The sequence below is a fragment of the Gossypium hirsutum genome, chromosome A06 (assembly GCF_007990345.1).
Source record: "Gossypium hirsutum isolate 1008001.06 chromosome A06, Gossypium_hirsutum_v2.1, whole genome shotgun sequence".
In the NCBI taxonomy this organism is placed as follows: domain Eukaryota; kingdom Viridiplantae; phylum Streptophyta; class Magnoliopsida; order Malvales; family Malvaceae; genus Gossypium; species Gossypium hirsutum.
In genome coordinates this window covers 11,603,387-11,620,796 of record NC_053429.1, presented here as the reverse complement: position 1 = coordinate 11,620,796, position 17,410 = coordinate 11,603,387, and the positions used below count along the sequence as shown (strand labels likewise).

Below are 17,410 nucleotides of genomic sequence, written 5' to 3'. Positions count from 1 at the left end.
ACTCCATAGATTCGAGAAAAACATTCTCTCTATCATTTTTTTCGATTTATGAAGTTTGCCATCACAAATATCTTTTCCACTAAAGTAAGAGTCAACAAAAGACACAAAGTCTTACTTACTTTCTTCTCTAGTTGGATATTGAATTGAACATCGAAAACCCTTACGATCTGTTGAACTACACCAATAACATTTCACAATAGGTGAAAGACCAATCGTAGTCCTCTTTTCGTGTGGTTATCTCCTCTTGAATTGACATACTAATTTATATCGATCTTTCCTATCACAATAAGCCTTTGGATCATTCTTTCCACGAAATTACGAAATAAAGAATTTTGGTTTAGCCAAAGAAGGCAATCCATGGTCATTATTTACCAAAGTCTCATTATTAGCATGAGTCAAACGTCTAGTATTATTTTCACGAGCACGAGGCTATTCAACCTCAACACCATCATCATTGCCCCATTTATGAGTCAAACACTCAATTTGGGTACTTAAACGAGCCAAATTTTTACTAATTGTGTCTAGAATAGTGTCCTGTTGTTGATCTCAAGGATTTTGAACATCTTGATCCATTTGCAACTTTTTGATCATAGTATTGAATTTTTTCATTGCAAAACCAGCAAGGCTTTTCATGGTAACTAGTGGCTTTTCACTACTATTATCACTCCCTTTGCTATTACGGAGATCACGAGTCATTGTGAAAGCTCGAAAAGAACACAACACTTAAGAAGAAAATTTTAGCAAAACTTATCGTTACGCACTTAGAAATAAAAAAAATTCTCAATGACGTTAGAATTAATCTTGTGATACTTTTAAAAAGTGTTTACATCAACCAATCAAAATGTGTAAGAGTCTAGCTAGTAAAGAAAACCTAATGGCATTAGAAGTCCAAAATTAGCTAGACACCAAGAATTGTGTTGTATGGAGGAAGGAATGTGTAACATGCTTTAACCTACTAACAAAAGAAACAATAAGGTATTAAAATGCGTAAAAGAACAATCAAAAGAAAAAAAAATGAAAACCAAAGGCTAAAAGTCAATGAAAATAACTGAAAACTTGAAAATTTTGGAGCAACTTGAAAAATTTTGTTCGAGGTGTTAGTGATTTCCAAAATTACAAAATTTAAATTGGAACCTCCTCAAATAATGTAGATCTGATTTAGAAAGTTTTGGCAAAAAATTTAGCCAACAAAATTTTCTTTACTTTTCATATTTTTTCTATTTTTTTCTCTTTTTCAATCACCTTTTTTTTTGTGACAAATATTTTTAAAATTTTAAGAGAGTGCCAAAAAATAGTATGTAAAATTTCATATTGTTTGGAAAATGTGTACCCACAAAAGACTATTTTTTTTCTAAAAAATTTCTAAACAAAAACTATTTTTTGAGGCTAATTTGCTGGAAACCAATTTATAAAAATACAAAGAACACCCAAAACGCCCAAGAAATTGACACCAGGTGATAAGGACACAAGCACAACAAGATTGTAAGTTTGTCCAAGTCGACAGATTTGGCCTAGGGCTTTAGATGAATGAAGGAGAACTTGGCATTTGATACAACCTAAAAGGCAAACAAATCCAAGTGAGATTTAAGAATTAAAAATTTATCAAATAAAATAAATAATTAAGATAGAAAAACAAGAAGGAATCCAAATCAAAGATTAGAAACAATTAAACAAGAACAAAATAGAATAACAAAAAACCGAAACAAGATAGATGGAAAAGATGGAAAGTGGTGTGTAGAAGTCCTAAGGAGCCTCAAAAACTAGATGAATCCACAACCCCTTCAAATGACTCTAATTTCCCCTCAAAGAAAGAAAACTTGGAAATAAAAAGCTTGAAGATGATCCCCATAATCTAAAAGTATTGTTAAAACTTTTCTAAAAGAAAACTCAAGAAAAATTCTTGAAAATAAAAACTTAAGGTGAATTTGATTAACTCAAAAGAGAATAGTTGTTGAATGAATTATGAATTGTGTATAATGAAGAGGCCTTTATATAGGCTAGCTAAGTAAATCCAAATAAAAATATCAAGTATACTGAAACTCTAATTAACCTAAATAATAAGTAGTTTCAAACTAAATTTTTTTATTGACATAAAACTTCTATATAATTTAAAATACTTTAAAAAATATAGAGTTAAAATAAATAAATAATGAAATAATAAGATCTAATAAATACAATATTGGGTCTGTATGTAATAAAAATTAAGCTTAAAAATCAGACTCAATATGATTTAAACTCGAATTAAAAATCTGAAACTCATAATTTTCATAATAATCCCGTCTAGAAATTCTGCTCGTATAGTCTTTACTAAAATGGTCATAACTTAAGTTCCCAAACTTGAAATCGACTCACCCAAAGTGCGTTTCAAAGTTAAAAGACATATATTCAAATTCTATGGAACATTTCAACCTAGAATCCCATCCAAAATGTCGCAAGTCAATTGATTTTCTGAATTTGAAAATTGATTACTTCAATGATTAGAATTTGATAGATTTCACTCATCACCAACATATACTAATTTAGAAATAACATGAACATCAAGCTATTAAAATTGAATTTTTCTTGGATAGAGGATTGTAATTTAATAATCTAAGAAAGGATTCTAAATATTAGAATTTAAATATATATTAATTGAGTTAAATTAAAAAAAAGGAAATTGATAATTAAAAAATCCACCACTAAAGAAAAATTCTTTTGAAAGTAGCCGAAGAATCAAATGTTAATAGCATCCAAGTTCCCAACATTCAAAAGTAACAAAGAAATGGGAAAAAAAAAGAAAAAAAAAGAGTAAAAATAGTAATAAGAGGAATCATCTTTTTATAAAACAAAGAAATATTAATAGCACATGACCAGTGCTATTGTAAGACCTTGATTCCATTCTCTCTATGTTTCTTTTCTTAAAGCTTTTTCAGCCATTGTTCTTTGCAAGAATTTACTATCCCCTCTCACTTTATGCGCTTAATGAGCTTTATCTTTTCTTTAATCTCTCACACACTAAAACCCTTACTTTATTGATTCCCCTTATTGAAGTCACCTTTAAAAGAGATGATCCAGTCTTCAAATCCTTCTTGTATTCACAACACAACCTTTCCCTATCTTTCTTTGTCTCCTTCTCTCTTTCAACCCCATCTCTCGTTTTTTTGTTTGTTGCTACTATAGCATCTCCAATATTGTTCCAAAAAATAACTTTTTCTGAGAACAACAGATATATTATAAAGTTTCTTGCTATATTTTCTTACACCCAGCTTTTTTAAAAAAAGAAAAGAAAAGAAAATAATGGCATCATCACCTTATGAGCTAACCCTTGATTGCAAACCACTCACTAGTTATTCTATGACATTGAAATCTTTTGGAGATCAACAAATGAATGGTCAAACACAGAAGCTTGAACATGTCCTTTCTCGTCTCGAAGAAGAACGCCTTAAGATCGATGCTTTCAAGCGTAAGCTTCCCCTTTGCATGCAACTTCTTGCCAATGGTACGTTGTATCATCATTTTTTTTATGGGATATGTGTCTGTGTTCATCTTTGATAAATATATAAAGGTTTTGTATAAATAATACACATGCCATGATTAGTTTTACCTTTGATTCTATTGTTTTTATAATAGAATCATCACCAACTTAAGATCCAAATCACAAAAAAGAAATTATATATATAATTTTCAAGCTACTAGGTGGATATTTGTGTTCTTTTTGAAGCATTTATGTATAAACTTTATTTTTCTTCAGTTATGGAGGCTTCAAGACAACAACTACATGCATACCAAACAAATCAAGGATCAAAAGCAATTTTTGAAGAATTTATACCCCTCAATAACTCACACTCTGAGAACACTAAGAGATTAGAAAACATGTCTGAGAAAGCTAACTTGATGACAACTGAACAACTATGGAGACAAACAAGAACCGAAATGAAATCACGATCTTCAATTGCATCTCCGGCAAAAGCTGATATCGATTTCAATGTTGGTCCCAAGTTAGATTTAGATACCAAGGTGAGAATTGGAGGAGCTTTCCTTCCGTTATCCAAAGACCGAAACTCATCATCATCTTGCGCTGGTCCGACTTTACAACCCCTCCCTGATTTAAAACTTGCCTCTATCAGTAAAGATATGGAAGAAAATAAATGCTCAAAGGCTGAAAATGATAACTTAGACAAAGGCGTTCTAATTGAGCAAGGCAAAGGGAGCAGTAACACAATTGATGGGCAAACAACAACTAGTCAACCTGATAGGAAGTCTAGGCGTTGTTGGTCACCTGATTTGCATAAGAGATTTGTCAATGCTCTCCAGATGCTTGGTGTTCATCAAGGTAAATACAAATCACACCTTTATTATTGGCTTGCACAATTAGATTTGATTTGTCAAGATATCATTATTGAAATGATTGATTATGACATGATAATATTTTAATGATGATGATAGTTGCCACACCGAAACAAATAAGGGAGTTGATGAAGGTTGAAGGTTTGACCAATGATGAAGTGAAAAGCCATCTGCAGGTACTTAGCTTTTGTACTATACCTGGGACAGTTCAAGACAGAACTGCACAGTGTAACAATTTTTCCTTTCATCCTTTTTAACAGAAATATAGGCTCCATACAAGAAGGCCAAATCTAAGTCCACAACCAGCTGGACCCCCAACGTCCCAGCTTGTAGTCCTAGGTGGTATATGGGTTCCATCAGAATATGCAACTGCTGTAGCAAACACCAACAGCGCGGCTCTCACCCTGTATGGTGCTCATCACCCTCCACTGGCTCTCCATTTACCACCTCACTTCTATGCATCACCGGTACCCCAAGAATTCTACACTGCGACAACTATTGCAACGCCGGCTCTTTCACAGCAGCTGCTCCACCACCAACTCCATTACAAAGCCAATTCACAAGCCCATAGCTCACCAGAATCTGACGTCAAGAGGACCGGAAACCACTCCGAAAGCATTGAAGATTACAAGTTTGAGAGCAGCAGCCGGAAAGGTGAGAGCGGTGACAACGGTAGCGATAGAGATCAGAGGAAAGGTTTAGGTGCATTGACATTGGGAGAAGAAGGTGAAGAAAGCAATGGATGTGATATCACTCTCAAATTTTGAGAGTTTTTACGTTTAGTGCTTAGAGATACTCCGTGTATTTTTCTACATAATCATATGATATTATTTTCAAAAAGGAAAAATTAATCTAAACTTTTTTATGTTAAATATGAAGAAAGGTTTATAAGTGTTGAAATCTGAGGTAGAAATCAATAAAGCTCAACCAAGTATTAGAAAACAGAATTGAAGAATTGAAAATTTCTGTATTATTTCTCTTAAGGTTGATCAGTACACTTGAGGTATTTATATATGAGCTACTATCTAGTAATTGCCGTTAACAAAATAACAGATTGAGTTTAATAGATTAACAAACTAACAACTTAGGCTAACAGTCTCTATTATTCTATTCTTAACATTCACCCATCTTCCCGACGTGTAATACTCGAAGAAGACTATGAAACCGAGCAAAGGATGGAGCAGAGAGAGGTTTGGTAAGAATGTCAGCAACTTGGTCACATGCAGGAACTTCACCAACAATGATGGAGCCATTCGCCACTTTCTCACGGACAAAGAACAAATCAAGTTCGACATTCTTGAACTTTGAATGTAAGACAGGGTTGGCTGCTACAGCAACGACGCTAGAATTGTCACACCAAATAGCAGGTGGATCATCAGGTTGAATTTGTAACTCTTGCAGTAATGAGACCAACCAGGCAACATCACTAGTTGCGGCAACAAGGCTCCGATTTTTAGCTTCGCTGTAGATCTCGAGACGACTTGTTGTTTCTTGGAACACCAGGAGATAGGTGTATGCCTAAAATACACACAGTAACCTATTGTAGAACGGCGATCATCAAAATCAAGCCCCCAGTTAACATCGCCATACCCAACTAACGAAAGATGATCGGACAGTCAAAAAACAATTCCATAATCAAGAGTACCATATAAATATCGCAAAATCCATTTTAAGGTAAATAAATGAACTGTAGTGGGCGTATGCATGAACTGACATATGCAATTTACAGTATAGGTAATATCAGGTCGAGTCATAACCACATATTGTAGTGCACCAACCAAGCTTCTTTACTCAGCAGGATCGGGAAGAGGTTCCCCATCATCCTTAGATAGGGAATATGAGCTAATCATCGGAGTATGGACACTCTTTGCATGAGTCAAATAACTTCTGTCGAGGAGATCACGAATATATTTTCGTTGGCACAAATGAAGACACCCTGTAGCAGAACGAACAACCTCGACCCCAAGAAAATAGTGAAGATCACCCATATCTTTAAGGGAGAACGCATTTAACTATTGAAAAAAACTGTCTATATAGGTAGAATCACTCCTAGTAATAATAATATCTTTAACATACACAAGAACATACAGAGTGAGGGACGACATAACATTAACGAACAAGGATGCATCAGATTTGGACAAAAGAAACCTAGAAGATAGAAGAAAAGACTTCAACTTGTCAAACCAAGCACGCGGAGCTTGCCGTAGCCCATACAAAGACTTCTTCAACCAACATACCAAAGGTTTACCATTAGAGTCATACTGAAAATAACTAGGTGGTTGTTGCATAAACACTTCATTAGTAAGATCGCCATTCAAAAAGGCATTATTTACATACACCTGACGGAGCTGCCACCTTTTGGTAATAGCAATAGATAAAATGATTGGAACAGTAGCAGGTTTTATTACCGAACTAAATGTTTCTTTGAAATCGTACCCATGTATCTGAGAACGTCCTTTTGCTACCAATCGAGCTTTCTGATGGGTGATTGTGCCATCAGGATTTTTTTTACCTTAAAAAGCCATTTACAACCGATCACTTTATGATGACTAGGAACTGACAGAAGGTCCCAAGTAGAGTTACTCATGAGGGCATCAGACCCAGCTTGAGCAGCATTTTGCCATTCAGTAGTAGAAAAGGCTTCCTCAATTGTGTGAGGTTCAACAACTTCAATAGTCATAGCCTTGGGCTTAAAGATACCAGTCTTCGACCGTGTAGCCATTGGATGAATATTTGGTGGAGAAGTGATACTTCCAGATGGAATCGAAGAGGAACTGTCATTAGGATCAGCGTTAGGTAAACAAGGAACAGGACAAAGCTCAGGTGTTGATCCTATAACATCCCGAGAGTTGACAGAAGTTAAGGGACAAAATCCAAAAGAAGATGACATCACAGGTGTTTGGGTGGAGGAAAACTCCAAGGGCTGAGAACAAGCAGGTTTGACAAGGGGAATGTATGTTGAAGAGAGAAAGTGACCAGAAGATGAAGATCTGTCCGTAGTGGTTAAAGGAAACAAAAGCTGATTTTCATCAAACACAACATGGCGAGAGATAATGATTTTACCATCTGGTGTGAGACACTGGTATCCTTTATGTTGGGAACTATACCCCAAAAATGTGTAAGGCTGAGATCGAAAATCCAAATTGTGACGAAAAAATGGACGTAGACATGGAAAACAACAGCTCCTAAAGATGCGTAAATGATTACAGGTAGGATCATGACCATACAATACCTTGAACGAAGATTGCCCTTGAAGAACCAAGGTAAGGAGTCTATTGATGAGATGGACGGCACAATAAAACGTATACCCCCAATAATCCATAGGAAGATTCACTTGAGCCAAAAGTGTGATACCCATGTTGACAATATGTCGGTGTTTATGCTCAGCCACTCCATTCTGTTCTGACGTATGTGGACATGTCAAGAGATGAATTATCCCTTGAGTTGCCAGTACAGACGTGAATTTGCCGAAATCTCACCCCCAATCACTCTGAAATTGTTTAATGGTTTTCCCAAACTGATTTTTAACTAATTTTTGAAATTGAACAAAGTAATCGACCGCCTAAGACTTTTGACGAATAAGATATATCCAGGTAAAGCGAGTGCACATGTCAATAAATGAAACATAATACTAGTTACGGCCACAAAAAATAAACGCAGGACCCCATAGAGCGGAGACCACCAAGGTAAAAGGTTCATTATATTCAGTATTAAAAAGTGAAAAAGGAAGTTTATGCGACTTCCCTTTTTGACATATAGTATAGACAGTATCAAGACATTCTTTATTGAAAGCAATACCACACTTATTTAAAACATCCTAAACAAAAGCAACAGATGGATGACCAAGATGCTTGTGCTAGAGAGTGAAAGTGTCACAACTGTCGCTCTGAGTCGGAAGCCCAACATCATTAGTAGAGGGATCTATAAGATATGAAGCAGGCACAAAGGGCGGAGAGAAGTGATAGAGCCCATCATGAATATGGCCTTTCAATAATATTTCCTTAGTCTTGATGTCCTTGATAACACAAAAGGTCGGATGAAATAAAAAAAAATCATTGTTAGTGGCAAACTAAAACACAGACATGAGAATTTTCTGTATGGTTGGTACGCACAACATATTAAATAGCCAGAGCAATTTATGCAGAGTAGATAACACTGAGTTCCCAACAGATAAAATCTTAGTCGGAGTACCATCACCCATTAAAAGAGAAAAGTTGCCTGAATAATGTGTAGAACCATTCAATGTAGATGTATCATGATGTGCGTGACAAGTTTTATATTTATGATTGATCGTACTTGAAAACTAACTATTATCACGATAAAGGCAAGCGCACCTATCGAACAGTAGTACAGCTTATAGCAAGACTGGAATGTCGAACCCACAGGAACTAAAAGTACTAATATTAACCTTTTTATTATCTAGCCTAAGAATTTAAGGGTGTTTTTAAACTAAACTAATTCACTAAACTAAGAATGCACATGAAGTAAATTAGGGAAATACTTTTAGGAAAACTGATTGATTTAGACAATACCCAAAAAAGAATCTACCTAGACTTCACTTGTTATTTGACTCTGAACTAGACGATTTATTCACTTGACTCGATCTGTAGAAATACCTAATTTATATTATTATCTCTCTCGAGACAAACAGCGTCTAATCCTAGGTTGATTAATTGAAATCTCTTTTTAATTAAAACCCGTAGTGTTGCATTAACTCGATCTATTGATTCCCTTATTAGGTTTGACCCTAATTCGACAGATTTATGTCGCCCTATGTCTAGGGGTGCAATCAACTCTGCTTAATTATGCTATATCTACTCTTAGACAGGGATTTTTGCTCCTCTGAGTAAGCACATCAATACTTGAATCAATATCCTGGAATATTAAAGCAAGAATTAAGAACACATAATTAAGAACAAATTAAGTATTTATCATATAATTCAGAAAATAGCAACAAGATCCGTCTTAGGTTTCATCCCCCTTAGGTATTTAGGGGATTTAGTTCATATGTGTAAAAGACAACATCTCAGAAGAATAATAATAACAAAACATCAAGAAGCCCAAAATCCCTGAAGGAAATTGAAGGGAGATCTTCAGTCTTGAAGGAGAATCCGGCTTCTGAGATGGATCAATCGGCTTTCTTCGAGTAATTTTTTACCTCCTACTCTGTGTGTTCTTTTTAGGTGCCTCCTCGGGAGTTTATATAGACTTTAGAATGCTTCCAAACCCTCAAAAGTGGCCTTTTCTGAGTAGAACTAGACTTGGGCTCGATAGGGACATGGCCGCATGACACACCCGTGTGGGGTGGCTTAGGCCGTGCTAGAGTCTGCTAAATAGACATGGGCGTGTGGTCTACCCATGTGAAGAAGTCCAGGCCGTGTTGATTTCCCACATTGACCCATTTTCTCCGTTTTTGGCCCATTTCTCACTCTTTTTCCTCTCCTATGCTCACCTAAGTATAAAACATGAAATTAAAGGATTAGGAGCATCAAATTCTACAAATCTAATGATGATTCATCCAAAAATGTGCTTAAGCGTTTGCTTGTCCTCAAGCAAAGTCCTCAATTCACAATTGAGAATTCATTTCTCTCAACTTATAATTCCTATCAATAATATCTCAAAATAATCCATAAGTAATCATACGTTGAGAATTCAATTAGAAGAACATCAAAGTTTCAAACATTCCAAGTTGAGCATTTTATCACAAAAACATAGGTGCCTCCCCTCATCTAAGTACTCATCTTTGATTCAAAATATCACAGAATTCAACATCCTCACTAAAGATTCACTCAAATCACTCGAGGTGTTTTAGGACAATAAATTTAGCACTCATCAGTCAATATGAAAAGTTATTACCATAGGCTTGCGTGAAAATCAAATCTCCACTACTATATATTGAGATGTTACATCAATCAAAAGGTATTTAGAGGGTTGTAACGTGGCTTTGGTTAGGGGGTATGGTCACAAGCTGAAAAAGAAGGTTAAAATCGAGATTGAATTGAAAAATTACCTAACTAGAAAAATACTAAAACTGGCAAATTACATTCCTAGTTAGATGATCCTATAATTGAGCTTTTTTTCATGGATAACATCATTTTAATCCAAGCATTACATAATTCCGTAATATACTAGACAACAAATCTCAATTGTAGCAACTTTTTTTAAGAACAAATCAAGTAACATAGAACTTTACTGACTATCCAAAATAAAACATAGCTAAGTAATTTATTCAAATCAAATCTCGACAAAAATAGGGATCAAATTACTTGAGGGGATTTCAACAATAATGGGTTATGGGTTAATATTGAGGGTAAATCAGTGAATGGCTTGTTAGGCTCAAGGGGGTTCACTAGGGATTAATTATGAAAGTAGGCTTTAATGGATTGAGTGGGTTAAACCTAAGTGCTTTTATCATTTCGACATATCAAATCAAATGGTGTGGTCTTGACATGCATAATCGAAGCAAGTTTTAGAATAACAAATTAATATTGATGCACTCATAGCAATAATAAAAGTGAGCATGAAAGAAATAATATATGATCTAAAAACTCAAGATCTCACAAAAATTATGGCTTTTTGATGTTAATCCTGTAAATTTCAATTTTAAGATAATACTTAAACTTGGGGAAATAACCTAAAAAATTTTAGTTCTCAAAAATCAACTTATCATGCTTGATTCTCTAATTCCTTAAAATTTAGAAAATCAATGCATAAATGCCTATGTTTTAATTATCAATAAAAACTCATAAATTAATCAAAATTCATTCTAATAGTGATATGAGTGAGTCACGAGAGAATAAGACAAAATTTAGGGTTTTTTCTGATAATGATATAAATAACCCCCCCACACTTAAGATTACATTGTCCTCAATGTACAAAGATAGATTTACTGAAAAATTTAGATCTAAGATCATAAGATAGGGAGAGAAGTGAAACTTCCTGAATGTTAAATGGAATCCTTGAATTGGAGTCATGGAAAGTAATCGACTAAGGCAAGGGTGAGGTTAGAGGAGGATACTCCAGTGATGGTAGAGGTTGTTAGTCCACAAGTCCTGTGCCAAAAGAATATTATAGCTGGTGGTAGCTATGGTCGTGGTTGAGTAGGGCATGACAGTCGTGGCGGACCTTTTCTAGTGGAGTTGCATGTTTCTAAGTAATAGTGAGCTTTGGAGCTCTTCATAACTGTGATAGAATCAATAACTCTTTAGGAAATATAAATTAGCATGATTACTCGTAAAGGAATGGCTGAAAGCATAAATTGCTTAATATAAATTGTAAAACCTAAAGATAAAGTAAAAATAGTATTAAAGAAAAATAAAATAAAAAGTAACTTAAAAAGATAAATAAAGATAAAAGTAAAAAACTAAAAATAAGAAATAAAAGTCTTCAAAAATCCTCGTCGCCAGATGGTTTGCGAGGTGGGGGTGGGGATGAAATGTGAAGGTGCTGACAAATCTGATGTAAGGTTGCATCAATGTGATCAAAGAGCTGAAAATATTGCTGCTTGAATCGAGCGAGACGCTCAGAGATGTCAGAGAGTGAAGCAGCCACATGAACTGGGCGATAAATAGGTGGTGACTGAGATGGTAGATCTTCGTGAGGTGGAGGAACATCATAGTAATGTCCTCTGGGTCCTCCTGCTCGGCTGACTGGACAAGGCAGTACTGAGGAGGATCAAATCCATGTCGTTGCTCAATCATCCTCATATAGAGCATACCAGAGATGCCTTATGGGGACATCTAACCGATGAGAGTGAGAGAGGATACTTGTACCACCGTGTTGAAGAGACTGAAGTACCGTGCCAAACGAGTCACATAAGGGTCGATGGAAATGACTCCCTTTCTATGCCGCTCTGTCTGATGGTGGGTGCTGAAGGAGATAAAATAAGCGAGGTCGAATACGTGCCCATGCGCCATGCTCCATAAAAAATAGGCGTCGTTAGTGTTGACGACGCTGGAACTCTCTCGCCTTCCTGTCAGGGTGTGAGCTAGGATGACGTGTAAGTATCTCGGTGATGGAGCGAGGGTCGATGCCTTGGAGCGGCTAGGGTCATAAGTGGCCGAAGCAGGGACTAAGGCCTTCCAGCAATTTGAAGGAGAATAGTGGATGTGGCGATAGAGACTGTCGAAGTCGTCGTCGTCCATGAACTCCTCCGTATATAGTCCTAATGCGACACTGAACTCAGGCAAGCTCAACTGGTGAACTAAACCGTCAAGACAGACTGGACCATTTGGGAATCATCAAACTTTGTCATAACGGTTTGAAAGTGGAAGGTCAAACAGAGTTTTAATGTGAGCTCGAGGTATGTCAGCTCGACGATCTCGAAGAAGAGCCTCCATAGGTCAGTAGTCAGAAGGGCCCGGATTACGTCAGCGAGTTGAATCTATTCTAGAGTGGTCCAATCAATACATCGGCCTACGCTGATGGGTCTCACACAGAGTATCTGAAAAAGTTCCTCCTGGGGTCCCAAGGGAAACTATAGGAAGGGGTGGCGTACTTTGGCAGATGCACTTACTAATGTGGCTCCGGGTCCCTTTCATTTTTTTAAAGTTGGGACGGCGGTCTTTTTACCACGGGTGCTTGTCATAGTGTGCCTGCGAATAAAATATTAAGTCAACAATAATTCCCACATCTTCAAGCAAAATCTGAGTAATCCAAAAATAATGACTTGCTAGTAAGATAATATGGACACACATTCAAGCATGCTAAAAATGTGGTGATACTGCATATGAATCAATGGGATAAATATAAGATGGATAGAGTGCTAAGGCTAAACCAAGCGAATGCTAAAAGATCAATCAAGTGATAGTGGATAATAGTATTAATAATCCTAATCATGTGGACAAATCAAGCAAGAGTAAAGATCAATGAAAACACAATGACTTAAGTAAATCTTTATCATTAGGGAAAATTGAAAATCACTAGACGTGAATAAAGGTTAATAAACATGTAAATTATTAACAGTGAAGACAATTATAAGTCAAGAAATCAAATAAAAGAAGTAAAAGAAATAAAAGTAATGGGGTGAAAGGGAAACAAACGACTGATGAACGATGGTGGTGCTTACCGTGGAAGGGGTACGGCGTCGGTGTGAGGTGGTTGACGACGGCAGTGGTGCTGGTACAACGGTGGAGCGTGAGATGATTGGAGAAGGAGAAAAGAAGAAAGGAAAAGGAGAGTTATGGAAGAATGGAGGACAAGAGAGGAGATTTTGATGCGTATGGAGGAGAAAAGGTGGATTTTGGGGTGATGGTCAAGCTTAGGTGGCGACGGTGGCGGTGGAAACGGCGGCTAGGGTTAGGGTGTTGGGGAAGGGGATGATGAATAGTGGGGGTTTATATAGATTTTGGGGCACACGGGTGTGCTCTGATTTCAGCCCGTGTGTTTCGTGATTTTCAAATTTGGTCGCGTCTGAAATTTGTCCCACGCCTGTGTTTTTTGGGCGTGTTGGTGCACACGGGCGTGTTGCATGGCCGTGTCCTACTTTGTTCGCTTCTCTCACACCCGTGTATATATGCGCACGCCCATGTTATTTTGACAGGTTCGACCACGGGTAGTGGGCATGGGCGTGTCATACACCCGTGTTAATTTCTTAGTTTCTACCACGACTTATAAACACAGGTGTGTTGCACGCCCGTGTTAATTTGGCAGGATTGCCCACGGCCATGTCGCACGACCGTGGCAATGTATCGAATGCCATGTTTTGGGAAAATTTTGCTCTATTTTCACACGGCCGTATCGTACGACCGTATCGCATGGCCGTGTCGCCGCCCATGGTATAAGCACGGCCTAAGGCACGCAGGTGTGCCTGGCCGTGTGGATTTGGGAAGCCTGTGTTCAAGGACTCAGTTAATGATTTAGATGTTAGGAACTAAAATTTAAAGAAATCAACACCGTTAATGCTCAGGTTGCCTCCCGAGAAGCTCTTATTTATAGTCTAAGCTCGGCTTACCTCTCTGTTGCGTAGTCATGGTGGTTCGAGGAGTTTACACTCCTCATTCCTGCTATCTATTTTATCAAAATAATGTTTTAGATGAGTACTATTTACCTTAAAAGTGTCAATTTTGGAATGAGTTACCTCGACTGTACCGTATGGAAAAATATTAAGTACCGTAAAAGGGATTGCTCCATTAGGTTTAGAAGTGGTAATATGAGGGTCTGTCGCATCTAATAGTACTTTGTCTCTAACTTTAAGTTGATTTGATAAAACATTGAGTCCGTCATGGCATGGTTTCGATTTATCATGTGTTCTCGATTTCTGTGTACGTCGTTCATCTAATTCCTCGATCTGTAGCCTTCGCTCTTCATAGATAGGTCATTTGTTGTTACTTGAACATGACTCATTTATGCTCTTCAAACGTGTTTCTTGCAAAGAAGGTTGCATCACATGATCAGTATTAGTAGCATGATTTATATAACCACCTTCAATATTCAATGTGTTACTCGAATTACGAGCTCGAAGAGTGATTGTTTCATCACCACACGAAGTGTGAGTTCACCTGTACCAACATCAATAATGGTTATAGCAGTTGCTAAAAAGGGTCGTCCTAAAATCAAAGGTACATCACTATCCTCTTCTATGTCTAGAACAACAAAATCAATTGGGAATATAAATTTATCAATTTTGACAAGTACGCCTTCAATGATACCCCTAAGAAATCTATTGGTTTTTTCTGTTAACTGAATGCTCATCCTAGTTTGTTTGGGTTTCCCAAGACCTAGTTGTTTAAACATTTTATAGGGCATGACGTTAATGCTCGCCCCTAAATCAGCCAATGCATTATTAACATCTAAAATACCAATTAAACAAGGAATCGTAAAACTCCCTGGATATTTCAATTTGTTGGCCAGTTTATTCTGCAGAATGGCTGAGCAAACTGCATTCAACTCCACATGCGACGCCTCATCCAACTTCTGTTTATTTGCTAAAAGCTTCTTTAAAAATTTAACTGCATTTGGAATCTGCGAAAGAGCTTCAATAAACAGTAAGTTAATATGTAATTTCTTTAATAATTTAAGGAATTTACCAAATTGTTCGTCCGTGTGGTCTTTCCTTATCGCACTGGGGTATGGCACTCGAGGTTTATATTCTCTACTTACCGATTTTTTCTCACTGTGGTCCACCTCATCCTTACATTTACTTACCACAATTCTTTGCCTCGGTTCTGGTTCAGGTTCAACTAAACCTTCTTTATCTTGAATGGCAATCACATTAAGTTGTTCCATTGGGTTGGATTCAGTGTTACTCGACAAGCTACCTTGTGGTTATTCAGAAATCAGTTTAGCAAGCTGGCCTATATGAGTTTCGAGATCTTGGATCGACACTTTTTGATTCTTAAGTACTGTTTTGGTATTCTGAAAATGAGTTTCTGACACTGAGATGAATTTAGTTAGCATCTCTACAAAGTTCAGCTTCTTTTCCTGCTGGTAAGGTGGTTGTTGAAAACCTGGGGGAGGTTGTGGCCTTTGATTTCCCTGGCCACCTTATGAGAAGTTGGGATGGTTCCTCCAACCTGCAATATAAGTGTTACTATATGGGTTATTTTGAGGTCTAGAATTATTGTTACCCATATATTGAACTTGTTCATCCTCGGTGCTAGGGTTGAAGGATTGATATTCTGTATGTACTCATCCTCTATTTGAATTGCACCTCATCACTGGATGTACTTGAGTAGAACCACACAAACCGTCAATCTTTTTATTTAATAGTTCTACCTGGTTAGATAGCATTGTAACCGCGTCGAGGTTGAAAACACCAGCTACTTTTGTCGGGTTTGTTCTCATGACTTGGCACAGATAGTTATTCAGTGACATCTCTTCAATAAATTCATAAGTCTCTTCAGGTGTTTTGTTGTTGTAAGTTCACGGTGGCTGCTTCGATGAGTTGTCTTGTTGAGGGGTTCACACCATTGCAAAAAGTCTGAACCTGCAGCCATAGAGGTAATCCATGGGGAGGGCACCTTCTTAATAGGTCCTTGTATCTCTCCTACGCATCATACAGGGTTTCTAGATCCATCTGCACAAAAGAGGAGATATCATTCCTTAGTTTAGCCGTTTTAGCCGGCGGAAAATATTTTAGTAAAAATTTTTCGGTCATTTGTTCCCAAGTGGTGATTTACCCTCGTGGCAAAGAGTTTAACCATTGTTTAGCTTTGTTCCTCAATGAGAATGGAAACAACCGAAGGCGTATTACATCGTCAGAAACACCATTGATCTTAAAAGTGTCATAGAACTCTAGAAAATTTTCCAAATGATTGCTTGGATCCTCGTCCTGTAAACCATCAAACTGAACAAATTTTTGTATCATTTGAATCATGTTAGGTTTCAGTTTAAACTATTTGCAGCAATAGCAAGTCTAACTATGCTGGATTCAGCTCCTATTAAACTAGGTTTAGCATAATCATACATAGTACGATGAGCAGGATTCTAATTTATTGGATCTGCGGCAACCACAGGAGGTAGCTGATTATTCTGATTTTCATCCATCCCCTCGGTTGTAGTTTGACTATCATCCTCTTGCCCTTCCTCTATGTAATGTAGGCTTCGCCTTATTTCTCTTCGGTTTCTGCAAGTTGTGTTTTCGATCTCACTATCAAAAAGTAGAGGTCCTGACAGATTTCTTCTAGTCATAAACTATAAAAACCTGCCAGAAGTAAATAAAAGAAAATTTAGTAATATAAAAAAAATAAAATTTAAATTGCAATAAAATAAATGGCTAAAGTAATAAAAATTAAGCGTTCCTAATATCTTAGTTCCCCGGCAACGGCGCCAAAAACTTGATGTGTGTGATAAGTTTTATATTTATGATTTATCATACTTGAAAACTAACTATTATCACGATAAAGGTAAGCACACCTATCGAAAGTAGTATAGCTTATAGCAAGACTGGAATGTCGAACCCACAGGAACTAAAAGTACTAGTATTAACCTTTTTGTTATCTAGCCTAAGAATTTAAGGGTGTTTTTAAACTAAACTAATTCACTAAACTAAAAATGCACAGGAGGTAAATTGGGCAAATACTTTTGGGAAAGCTGATTGATTTAGACAATACCTAAAGAAGAATCCACCTAGACTTCACTTGTT

The 17,410-nt window shown here is 36.8% G+C and overlaps 1 protein-coding gene and 1 non-coding gene across 2 annotated transcripts; both read left to right on the top strand.

Moving 5' to 3' along the window:
• The first annotated feature begins 3,276 nt into the window (after positions 1–3,276).
• Positions 3,277–5,103, top strand: LOC107963542 (myb family transcription factor EFM). The gene is made up of 4 exons (XM_016900013.2): positions 3,277–3,478; positions 3,731–4,312; positions 4,426–4,502; positions 4,587–5,103. Exons 1-4 carry the CDS (start codon positions 3,277–3,279, stop codon positions 5,091–5,093), a joined length of 1,368 nt encoding a protein of 455 aa, XP_016755502.1. The 3' UTR covers positions 5,094–5,103.
• Positions 5,104–16,268: 11,165 nt separating this feature from the next.
• On the top strand, positions 16,269–16,375 carry LOC121231417 (small nucleolar RNA R71). The gene has a single exon (XR_005929475.1). It is a non-coding gene; the product is annotated as a small nucleolar RNA R71 (small nucleolar RNA).
• The last annotated feature ends 1,035 nt before the right edge of the window (positions 16,376–17,410 follow it).

What these genes read in the sequence shown, in the direction of transcription:
- LOC107963542 (XM_016900013.2), top strand. Translation starts at nt 3,277, where the DNA reads ATGGCATCATCACCTTATGAGCTAACCCTTGATTGCAAACCACTCACT. An exon ending in GATGCTTGGTGTTCATCAAG is followed by an intron (nt 4,313 to 4,425) that starts GTAAATACAAAT and finishes TGATGATGATAG; the next exon opens with TTGCCACACCGAAACAAATA. An exon ending in AAGTGAAAAGCCATCTGCAG is followed by an intron (nt 4,503 to 4,586) that starts GTACTTAGCTTT and finishes CCTTTTTAACAG; the next exon opens with AAATATAGGCTCCATACAAG.